General features: G+C 43.0%; 1 protein-coding gene across 1 annotated transcript in view; it reads right to left on the bottom strand.

The window, feature by feature from the left end:
* Nucleotides 1–12669, bottom strand: part of itfg1 (integrin alpha FG-GAP repeat containing 1) — a 215720-nt gene that overhangs the window by 180568 nt on the left and 22483 nt on the right. The window contains exon 5 of the mRNA XM_085991513.1: nt 2886–2966. Coding sequence (XP_085847639.1) covers nt 2886–2966 — 81 coding nt within the window. The remainder of the gene's footprint in view (nt 1–2885; nt 2967–12669) is intronic.

The raw sequence follows: 12669 nt of genomic DNA, 5'->3' as shown, positions 1-12669 counted from the left end.
AGTGGTTTCATCCAACTCACTAAAGAAAACAATTTGAACATTTGTAATATCTTCCATAAATGTTTACTCAGTTCTGGGCTGCTTTTATGAAGATTAAAATATATATCTAGGATTCCTAGAATATGTTGTCTTTCTACTGAAGCAGGTATTTGTTCAAAACATATAAAATATACGTACAAATAAACCCATTTACATAAACCTCTACAAATTACAAAGAACACACACACACATAAAATCAGCAGTGAAGAAAATAAAAGCTCTGATGCTGTTTTAATCGAATGCGAGTATAGTTAATTTGAAATTTGGTATTGAGATTATTTCAAGTAATTTGGAGAACTGAGCTGAATGTCAGTGATGTCAACTCGAATAGTAGGCTGCTAAATATTATCAAGCTGTAAAGAGCACAGTAAAGCGTATAGATTTACCAAAGTTAGAATTAATAATTATATAAACTAGGAAACTTGGTATTGCTTTTTAATCCTGAGAAAGGTTTCTTTTTATTATTCTTAACTTTGCAAACAGTGATAATTATTAAGAAAAGCATCACTGCACAGAAACTTTGGCTGGAATTTTCCAGAGGGGGGGCGGGGGTGGTCAGCAGGCAGCATCAGTGGCGGGTCGGTTGGGAAATTTGATTTTTGACAGCGGGTCGGGAACTGCACCCAGTTCCTCCTGATGACATCCCTGCTTGTGACCTCCTCTGCAATGTGCAACCAGGCTGTCTTGGTCTCCTGGGGAGGTCTCTTCCGCCCATCAAAAGGGAAGAGGACCTCCCTGTGTGCTGACTCCCGCCATAGGTATATGGAGGAGTCATGGGAGAACCTGGGTGCAGCCCTGCACCTCTGTGCAGTGATTGTCAGTGTTTGTAGCACTTCAGTGCTTTAGAACACTGACAGCACAAACATCAAAAGTAAGGTGGCCATGGTCCCTTTAAGGAAACTGACTCAAGACGCGTCATGAATGACGTCATCAGATCCGCTCCATCTAATTGGGACAGGAAATGCGCTGGACGGGCTTAACAATCCCCATTGAGGCAAGTTAATTTTAGGCCGCAGGATGGAGCCAGCAGTGGGGCCGCAACCCCCCACCAACACCAGCTGCACTGGACCCGCTGAGGTAAGCAAAATCTCAGCTTTTGTAACTGCTGCTCAATTAAGATTATGGATTTTACATTCTTACATCGTATTACATAATAATTACTGCACAGCAGCAGGCCATTTGGTCCGACTGGTCCATGCTGGTGTTTATGCTCCACACGAGCCTCCTCCCACCCTTCATCATCCAACCGTATTAACATATTCTTCTATTCCTTTCTCCCTCTTGTTTATCTAGCTTCCCCTTAAATGCATCTGTGTTAGTTGCTTCAACTACTCCTTGTGGTAGTGAATCCCACATTCTAACCATATAATGGATATGTAAAGGATAGGTCATGTCTAACGAACCTAATTCCATTTTTTGAGGAAGTTACTAAAGTAGTAGACAGGAGAAGGTCTATGGATGTAGTTTATATGGACTTAAACTGAGGCTTGAGAGCAAAACAGCAATATTGTACAGGCTAATAATTTGTTGTACTGGCACGATCAATATACTGAATGCAGGATTTCTTTTGGCTTGTAAATTAGATATCAAAGTCAGCAGGAAGCAAACCAGAAAACTGGAGAAACTGTCTAAGGAGAATATGGCCCTGAACAGTAAATTTCAGCTGAGCCACCAGCTGATGGTACAAGACAAAGAAAGTCAATGTTCAGCACTGTTCAGTTGAGGGGCTGATGCAGATAACTGCTGGGTAGCTTGATAAGTAATGATGCAGGCTTGATCGTTAATAATACTGATACATTATGACTTCAGGCGATTACAGAATTAGAACGAGTGAGCAAATGCCAGAAAATCAATTTCTTCAAGCAGAAATTTGAAGGTTTGCCAGAAAGTGCCCATCACTGGCCCAACTGTGGCCAGTAAAAGCACTGTACCAGCAGAAGTTTGATCTTCATAGATTTGAAACACACCTCCCAACTCTCCCGCGCACCCACATTTTAAACACATTAGTACATGCCTGTCGGTCTGTGATAATGCCATGATGTAATGACACTAACACATTGTGCCTGGGCAGTGGTCAATTTGTCAAGACCAACTTGTGCATTTGCACCCTGAAACACAATTTGCTACCGGTCTCCCTGTGTTGTAGTGTAAATTTAAGAGAACATTTATCAAATTAATTAAATGCAATAACATTTGCAGGCTGCAGCGAATGTCATGTGAATGAATGTCATGTGACAGAACCTCCAGAAATGGGTCCAACTAGAGTTGGCAACCCGATGGCCATAGCATCCAGAAATATAACAGTGCTGACAGTGAAATGCACTCTGGAGATAAGTTTTCAATTCTTTGTAATAACAAAAGCACAACACTCTGACAAATGAGAATACACTGTAATAGGTTTTCTTCTAAAGTACTCAGTCACAAACCATTTATTTCCCTAACAAACAGGTCATGTCAATTTTCTCCAATATCTTAGAAGATGACAGATTTAAAGACCCAAAGTATATTCAATTTATAATCCGTGGGTATTATGTAGCTGAAACTTGGATTCAGTATAATAAAAATCATTTTACGTACTGTATTAAATGTCAGTCTACCCAGAGAATTAAATTCCTTTTTCACCTCAATAATTAATGCCTTAATGTGAGATTTAATGGCTTGATTAATGAAATACCCAGGAATGTAATGAAATATTTATTCAAATTAAGAGAACCACAAATATACAAACAGAATTTCATCTAAAAAGTAAACTTCCTTCAGGTGGTTTACGAGTTGGGAAATAACTGGTAAATTTCTTTAAAATTTTAACTAATTCTATAGAATGCAGTGTGAATACTGGTGCCTACCTTCCAATCAATGAGCATATCTGTGGTTTTAGATTCCCTTTGACGGTTCCAAATATATCAGGTATCATATCACCATTAAAACTGAAAGGGAATAAATGCAAGTTTAGACAAACCTAATTTAAAAGATCAAATGACCAACACTTTCAATGACATTAAATGAAATTTTGATCAGCACAGCTCCTTTCACATTTACGCCGTTAGGCAGTAAAACTGATTTCCTCATCGTAAAAAGAAGGAAATGTACTGTTTCTTAAAGAAGGTAAAGTAGAAGCATAGAAACAGATAAACAGGAGTAGGCCATTCACCCCCTCGAGCTTGTTCCACCATTCAATTCAATCATGGCTGATCTGTATCTTAATTCCATTTAGCTGCCGGTTCCATATCCCTTACCTAAGAAAACATTGAGGCAGAAATTCCGATCCCTATGGGTGAGTACGCGCTGTGTACTCACCCGTAGGGACATCGGAAATGCCGGTTTCAGGCATGCACTGCGCAAGCGCTGGAAACCGGCATTTCCGATCTGTCAAGAAAGCTCTTGACAGATCGGACGGCTGCCCGGGAGAAGGGCCTCTGTGGGTGGAGAGTTCCGATTTTTGGAGACTGTGTGCTCAAGTCTCTGGAGTGGAACTTGAGTCCATGACCTTCTGACTATTGCGACCATGTTTTGTACCTGATGTAATACAGAATGCCAGCTCCAATTGGTATGGCCCACAGATTGATTCCCCCAGCCCTCACCCCAAATTCTTATGCCAAGTATGAAGAAACTCTCAGAACTAAAATACCTTCATCGTTTGAGCATTTGGTGAACAGATACTGCAACTTGTGGGGGAAAAATGATTTACGGAACATTATTCTCTAATGAAAACTGCACAAATGGGGAATGTATTTATAATCAGAATATACAACTTTCTTCATTCTACTTAATTTTATGCAAATTGATAGTTATAAGCAGATTTTGTTCTGGACAATGTCAAATGATTTAAGCAGTGGTGAGATGCTCCTCTTTAACAGATAACTGTTTTCTAAAACAGCCAAGACCTGTAATTCTACAACTTTCCACTAACTGAACTCATTTTTGTCTAGGAAAGTATTTTATGATATTTGCTTTTTGCCTAACAAACATGCCTCTGAAGGGAACAAAACAAAAGCAAAGCCTTGTTAACATATTTTGATAGAGATAAACTGTAAAGTCTGTGAGTTGTTTAGTTAATTAATACACAGACTACCAGAGTAACTTAAAACAGGACTTTACTATTCGAAGGTCAGGGCGAATCTGCCAAATAAATCCTGACGCAGCACTTATATACCGGAATAACAACAGAAAATGCTGGAAAAACTCAGCAAGTCAGGCAACATCCGTGGAGAGAAATTTGAGTTGACGTTTCGGGTTTGACCCTTCTTCAAAACTGGAGAGAAAAGGAACTAGATCGAAGGTGTGGTCACCGTCGGTATTACAGTATACAGAAGCCAACAAAGTAGTGCCACACCTAAAATAGTTCTCTTAAAGGTGAACGGTTACATACAATGGTTTTCTTAAAGGTAGACGGATACATACACTACAATCCTCCCTTTTTAGCTTACAACATACTTAGTCCCCCATTAAACATAACATATATTCAACTTCATGTAAAACAATTCACAGGTATAATCTATGCGGGAAACAGTTTACAGATTCAGTCTCTGCGGGAACAGTTCACAGATTCAGTCTCTGGTCTTGACTCAGTCCAAACAACATCTCTGTGGTGTAGCCGGTTCACATTGCTAGCGTGACTCATCCAATAGTCTTTCCCTTGACTTAACAGCTTGAACTTCCATCCTGCTGAACCAGCAGTGCTGACTTTTACAAACAGCTGGACTGCCTTGGTAATTTTTCCTACTTGCCAACTGATTTGGCTCCCTTCGTAGGGCCCACGTACATGATCTGGTAGAAGTGATAATGATTTAGATGGTTATCACCTTCTGCTTCGTCTTTTTCTTTTCTGCTTCTTGGAGACTCTCGGGGCTCCCTTATCAGCTGCCAGCTGTAGCGCCACCATCTCCCTATGTTCCTTAGACTTTAAGTGCTTCATCCTGATTTCTGCACTTTGGGAGTTTTCATCACAAGCTGGGCAGACCAAGTCCTCGTAATATTCCGTGTCACTCAACAGGTCATGGTAATATTCGGTGTCGTCCTGAACTAGTCTAGCGAGAGGGCCTGCTACTTCTTCCTTACCCAACTGGACGTTAGCCGACTGTTGTTCCCTCCCTAGACATCTTTCCTGAAGAGACTTCTTCATGCGTTCATATTCATCCCGCTCTTCCTGGGTTTCCTGCAAATCCTTCACTAATGACCTCATTTGTGATTTCAATACTTCCCCTTCCATCGGGGATTGATTGATCGGGCTATTCAATCCTTCTACTGGAGCAGCTGTTTCAACATTCTGTTGTTCACATAGACGTGATTCAGCGTACTTTTGGCATCCCAGTAAAATCTGTGTTGCAACCTCAGCTATTTCCATAACTTTTGAGAGCTCCGAACTCCTTCCCTTTGAAGATTGAAGCTCGTGTTCAGATTGTTCCCATTGCAGAGTCTTGTCCCTCAGCATATGAAGGAGTTGGCTGACCGTTAACTCTTCCACGGGAACACTGTGGATCAGAGTCTTCTCCATTTCATCCACCTTTTCCTCCAATGCTTTCACCTTCTTTTCCTCTTGTACTTTGGCTTTCAGCGCTCGGAGAAGTTGCGCCTTGATGCTCTCTAGCTCATGTTCAGGGGCCATTCTTACAGTCTCTGTTTCTTACAGTTTCCTTTTCTTCCACTGAAAGGATTCCCAGTTGAATCTGTTCAAGTTGTTGAACCTCGGTCATTGCCGCCTCATATTTGTCTTGGGTTTCCTTCAATATTTTTGAGTTCTTGGACATCTTGTCTTTCATGTTCTGCCATGTCTTTCACCTCTAATTTCTCATCTATGGATGGAACTTCTACCGATGAGTCTGTCTTGGCCTTGAGCTCATCAAGAATTTCCTGCAGCCTTTGGACTTCTTGCTCATATGCTTCTACTGAAACTAGCTTTTCGGAGGTTGCCGAGTTAATCCCCTCCAGGATTGTAGCCTGGGCCTGTTCATACTGTTCCTTCAACTTCTCAAACTCTGCTTGTAAGGAGTCGTAGAGAAGAACGGGAATAAAATCCTGGCTTCCTGAAGATTCCTCTTCATTTGCTCCTTCCTGCAAATATTCTAACTCCTGAACAGCATAAGGGAGGTGTGATCGGTAATTGGTCACAATGGCTCTATGGTCGCTCTCTGCTTGAGCTAGCTGCTTCTGTTGTCTTTCCAGATTCTCCCATTCGGTGTCATAGAACTTTTTCATTGTTTTCATCTCTTGTTCGAGACGGTAACTCACTTGTTCTACTTGCTGTCGTAATTTGAAATAAAGTTGAGTCCGAGCTCGGTGTTCGTCAGTCATGGATATGTCCGTAAACTGAACAGACTCAGAATTCTCTGTCAAACTATGTTGTCGTTGTTCGGTGGAGTTCTGTTCTGAAACTTTGCTCTTCTCTGGAGCATAAGCCTTTATGCATGCCTTCGTTCTTCCAACCTTAGTCGGCAAGTCCATTTTAGCCTTGTCTTTCATATTTGGGTTGGTCTTATCGTCATCCGTTTCAGAATCTGAGCTGATTAAAAGCCATAACGAGTGAGGACTCGGTGCAGACAGATAGTGCCATTCCATGTCTATTTTCTTGATCCACTCCCGTCCCAGAAGTGGTGGTCCTCCCTCAGGTAGTACGTATAAGTTCATTCTTGGGTGTTCTTTACCCCCATCTCTCACCTTGACTCTTACCTTCCCCATGGGGTATACTTTATGCCCCGTGTATGTCTGCAATACGAACTTGGTATCTCTTAAGGGTATATGTGAGAATAGCCGGTGGTAATCCCTTCGATTTATGACTGATAGAGCTGATCCAGTGTCCAACTCCATTTTCACTTGGACTCCAGCTATTTTTAGCATGACCCAGATAGTTTGTAGGTCAGCTTCCTTACTCACATTGTGAATTCTCAGACTGCCCAGCTCCTGGCTGTTTGGGTCTGAGTCCGAATTCTGTTCGTCTGAACTCTTCTCAGCCACCTTGTGTACCTTGTTGTACTTTTCCTGTGATGGCTTCCTTTGGTTGTTGGTCTTCTTCCCTGACCGGCATACCTTAGCTATGTGACCCAGTTTGCCACATTTCCTACATTCCTGGTTCTTAAACCAGCATTGGTTCTGGTCGTGTGTTGTCTTCCCACAACGATAGCATTTTGTTGTACTCGAGGTAATTTGATCCACACGGAGTGCCGCTGCCTTTAGCTGCATTTCCGCAGTTCCCTTCGCTGCGGCTTCGTGCGATGCTGCAATAAGGACAGCCCTGTCAAGTGTAAGGTCGTTCTCTTCGAGTAGTCACTTTTGCGTTCCTTCCTTTGACAACCCGCACACGAACTTGTCTCGCAATGCCTCTGTCAGATTCCCTCCAAACTGGCAGTGTTTCGCTAGTCTACGCAGTTCGACCAAGTATTCTGCGTTGCTTTCGTCTTTCCTTTGCGTTCTCGCATAGAATTTGAATCGTTCCGCCAACATCAATGGTGTGGGGTTCAAGTGATCCTTCAGAACAGTCACAATATCATCGAAAGTCTGATCCGCCGGTTTAGCTGGTGCTAGTAGATGCTTCAAGAGCCCGTATGTCTTCGCGCCCATCGAGTTTAGCAAGGTTATAGCTTTGTCATCTTCTTCTATTTTATTGGCCTCACAATAGATCTCAATGCGTTCCACATACGTGGCCCAGTCTTCTACCTCGGAATTAAAATCGTTGATGTTACCATGCTTAGGCATCTTCCTCTCTTCCTGATAACACCACGAATTATTTCTTTAAATTTTCTTTTATTTTTTTTTTCCAAGATGGCGGTTCCCGCGAAAATGGCGGTTTCCCGCGCTTATCTTCTCTCCCCGCCCACTTCAATGGCGGTTTCCCGCTTCTGTCTTCTTCCCCGCCTAATGGCGGCTTCCCGCGTTTCTTCCCTAGCGGGAGGGGTACACTTTCCCCACGGGCGACGGCCGCTGGCTTTCAGGTTCACAGCCTGCGCGTCGGCTTCAGGGCTTTCCCTTTTCTCGGCAGGGCAACCGGCACTGGGTACACCCCGTTGACGGCGAACAGTTTCAGCCGCTGGGCTGGCTCTCGCTCGGTTCCCCTTGGTCGGCTCTGCCTCTCCCGCTCACTCGGCTCCCAATCGCGCCTCCCAGCCCTCTCGCAGTCCGGTGCTTCCCTCCCCGGCTGCGGCTGAGTTTATCTCTTCCCGCGCCTACACTCCTGGTCGCAGCGCTTCGTGGCGTCGGTCGCTGCCCGGCCTTTTTCGCCGGTCGCGGTCTAGCTGTCTCACGACGCCGTTGCGTCCCCCAGCCTGTCTGTACCGCGGCTTCCTTGCTCCACGCTGCCCCTGTCTCAGCGCCTCTGGACGCGACTTCTGTCCGGCTCCTTTCCCCCTCGACCGTGGTCGAGTGCACCGCCCTTATCCTCCGGTTATTCTTTTTACTTTCCCTGACTCACAGTCACCGTGGCCGCCTTGCTTCTCGTGCTGATCGGCTCACTCCTCACCGTGGCAGAAGGGACAGTCAGTGCCTGTTGCTGATGGAAGTCTTTGTCTCTAACTTCTTCTTCCTTTCTAGTTCTGCAGCCTCGAGTTTTCTCCCAGCAGAACGACGAGGGCGGTTGCCTCTTCTCGACGCTCGTTAACTGCTTCGGAAGTATTGTTGCCGCAGGGTACGATCGGACTCGTCGCCACTGTAAGTCTGTGAGTTGTTTAGTTAATTAATACACAGACTACCAGAGTAACTTAAAACAGGACTTTACTATTCGAAGGTCAGGGCGAATCTGCCAAATAAATCCTGACGCAGCACTTATATACCGGTGTGGTCACCGTCGGTATTACAGTATACAGAAGCCAACAAAGTAGTGCCACACCTAAAATAGTTCTCTTAAAGGTGAACGGTTACATACAATGGTTTTCTTAAAAGGTAGACGGATACATACACTACATAAACCATCTTTATTTTCGACAGATTTAAATACATAATTTGACTTTGTAATGCACTGTTACATTATAATAAAAATATAAACTATAAAAATCCTGTAAAATTACATCCCCATCATAGCAATCAATCAAGAAACAATAAGCCATTTACATTTGATAATAGCAACATCTTCCCTCTTTATTGCAGATTCATATAGGGTTCCATTTCATCAAATAATCCAATTTATTCAGCTTCACAAATGCAACAATGTATTAATTCAAGTGTATAAATATTGGAATTAAAATGGCTTCTTTGGTAAGATAATTTAACCAGTATTCACTCTGTTTCAAGTTGCTCCCAGTCCACAAGGATCACTAGCTGATTAAGATTCTAGTATTTCAAAGCTGAGTAACTTTCTCCTTAAAGTTCAAATTCATTTTTAGCAGGTAACAAGATTGGCATTTCCTTTGTATATGTGGAACTTACCTATCAATTAACTCTCAGATGTTTCTTTAATAACAAGTTTAGGCCTGAATGTCAGAAAATGTGTTTGGCAATGAATGCCGTTAATTGGACATTTTAGTTCCCCGTTCATGTTGCACTATATTTGCCCTGTCGATCTGTTAATGGCGTACCAAGGTCAATGATGAACCAGGGGCCTCGAACAGCACGGTCAATGGCTTATCCCACAGATCAACCACATGGCACTATAAAAAGCTGAGAGGCAAGTGACCTGCAACTTCTGAAATTACCTTAAGCCAAATTTTAATTTTTTTCCCCCAGTTATAAGGGCTTAGTAAAATGCTGTAAAAAAGTGATTTCCACTGCTTGCACCTCAACATTATTTTGTAAACTTTCTTCCTGAAAGCCAGGTGACAAGTTATGGTGGTGCACTCTGGGCATTGGCATTCAACTCCCACAATGCATCCGTCTTTCTCACAAATAAATTATCAACAGAAGCTGGAAGGTTATGGCACAGTTGAAGGATCTTTTTCTATCTGATTATCATGTGATGCACTCTAGGTATGTAGGTCCACAGCAGTCGGGTGAAAAACACAACTCCCATCATTTCCCCGGAGGCTGGAAATCCTAAGTTGCCCCACGCTGGTGATTTCAAGATGAAATTTCCTACCCGGACTAAAGCAGAACAAGTCCCAGGCCCCAGACAAAAGGGAGCAGGCATTTGCGGAAAAGGGGTCTTGCAGGGATATCGAACACAAAATAATTCATTTTATTGGTAAATTTAATAATTATCGAATCATAGAATGGTTACAACACAGAAGGAGGTCATTCGGCCCATCTAGCCCGTGCCAGCTCTCTAAGAGCACTTCAGCTAGTCCCACTCCCCTGCCCTTTCCCCATAGCCTTGCAAATTTTCTTTCCTTCAGGTACGTATCCAATTCTCTTTTGAGAGCCACAATTGAATGATTGTAAAAAAGTTTTTCCTCATGTCGCCTTTGGTTCTTCTGCCAATCACCTTAAATCTGTGTCCGCTGGGAACAGTTTCTCTCTATCTACTCTGTCTATACCCCTCACGATTTTGAACACCTCTATCAAATCGCTTCTCAACTTTCTCTGCTCGAAGGAGAACAACCCCAGCTTCTCCAGTCTATCCACGTAACTGAAGTCCCTCATCCATGGAACCATTCTTGTAAATCTTTTATGTACCCTCTCAAAGGATTTCACATCCTTTTTAAAGTGCGGTGCCCAGAATTGGACACAATACTTCAGTTGAGGCCGAACCAGTGTTTTATAAAGGTTCATTATAACTTCTTTGGTTTTGTACTCTATGCCTCTATTTATGAAGCCCAGGATCCCGTATGGTTTTTTAACCACTTTCTCAACCTACCCGACCACCTTCAACAATTTATGCACATACACCCCCAGGTCTCTCTGTTCATGCACCCCATTTAGAATTGTACCCTTTAGTTTATATTGCCTCTCCTCGTTCTTCCTACCAAAATGTATCACTTCTCACTTGTCTGTGTTAAATTTGATCTGCCACGTGTTCGCCCATTCCACCAGCCTGTCTGTGTCCTCTTGAAGTCTGTCACTATCCTCCTCACTGTTTACTATACTTCCAAGTTTTGTCTCATCAAATTTTGAAATTGTGGCCTGTACACCCAAGTCCATGTCATTAATATATATCAAGAAAAGCAGTGGTCCTAGCACCGACCCCTGGGGAACACCACCATGTACCTTCCTCCAGTCTGAAAAACAACCGTTCACCGCTGCTCTCTGTTTCGTATCCATGCTGCCATTGTCCCTTTTATTCCATGGACTTCAATTTTGCTGGCAAGCCTATTATGTTGCACTTTATCAAACGCCTTTTGGAAGTCCATGTACACCACATCAACCCTCTCTGTTACCTCATCAAAAAAGTCAATCAAGTTAGTTAAACACTATTTGTCTTTGACAAATCAGTGTTGGCTTTCCTTAAATAGTCCACACTTGTCCAAGTGGCTGATAATTTTGTCCAGGATTATCGTTTCTAAAAGTTTCCCCACTACCGAGGTTAAACTGACTGGTCTGTTGTTGCTGGGTTTATCCTTACACCCTTTTTTGAACAAGGGTGTAACATCTGCAATTCTCCAGTCCTCTGGCACCAACCCTGTATCTAAGGAGGATTGAAAGATTATGCCCAATATCTCTGCAATTTCCACCCTTACTTCCTTCAGCATCCAAGGATGCATCCCATCCAGTCCTGGTGACTTATCGACTAAGTACAGCCAGCTTTTTTAGTACCTCCTCCATCAATTTTTATCTGAGGAAGTAAATTATTTTAGGACAGTGTAGGAGACTGAGGACAGAGATCAGAGTGTGACGGAGAATTAAAATGGCAAGTGGCCGGAAGCTCAGGGTCAGGATTGCGGATTGAGGGGAGGTGTTCAGCAAAGTGATTACCCAATTTGCATTTGGTCCCCGCAATGTAGAGGAGACTGTGTCGTGAGCAACAAATACACTATACTAAATTAAACGAAGTACAAAATAAATCACTGTTTCACCTGGAAGGACTGTTTAGGGCCCCAGACTGGTGGGAAGGGAGGAGATGAAAGTGCAGGTGTTGCATCTCCTGTGCTAGCATGGGAAGGGAAGCAGATGTTGGTGGTAATTGAAGAATAGACCAGGGTGTCGTGGGAAAAACGGTCCCTTCGGAATGCTGAAAGAGAAGTGGAATGTGTGTTTGGTGGTGGCATCGCCCTGTAGGTGGCAGAAATGGCGGAGGATGATCCGTTGAACGTGGAGGCTGATGGGGTCAGGTGAGGATATCCTTTTGTTGAATACTGTACTTTGTACAAAATGTTGCAGAACATCAAAAAAATGTCTGGTGGCAGATTAGCCAGCAGTGCGTTGGTATAGACCTCATTTCAAGTGCCCAGCACACTCTTCTATATAGGAACAGGTGAGTATTCAAAAAAGATTGTTTGTGACATTTGAGTTACCTTATTGGCATCTGAATTACTATGAGAAGCAACAGTGCAAATATAGCACTTTTGCAGCATATTCTTATAGCAAATTCTGAATTTTAAATCTGAACATATATTAAAGAATAAGCATAGGTACATTTGATAGTTAACCCCTTTTCTGCTGAATGAGAGAACATTTTATGTGGTTAGCATGATCAATGGTGTGTCTAGTAGGATTAATACGTGTGACTACTCTCTATATCTCTTCTCTCTCTCGCTTAGGCAGTCCCTCGGAACCGAGGATGACTTGCTTCCACATTAAAAATGAGTTTGCAGGTGACTGATGAGTCCAATGCGG

Source organism: Somniosus microcephalus, chromosome 6 (assembly GCF_052327205.1).
Source record: "Somniosus microcephalus isolate GS21.2 chromosome 6, FLI_Smic_1.0, whole genome shotgun sequence".
In the NCBI taxonomy this organism is placed as follows: Eukaryota; Metazoa; Chordata; class Chondrichthyes; order Squaliformes; family Somniosidae; genus Somniosus; species Somniosus microcephalus.
Note: the sequence above shows the minus strand (reverse complement) of the source record. Positions and strands in the feature narration are given on the sequence as shown.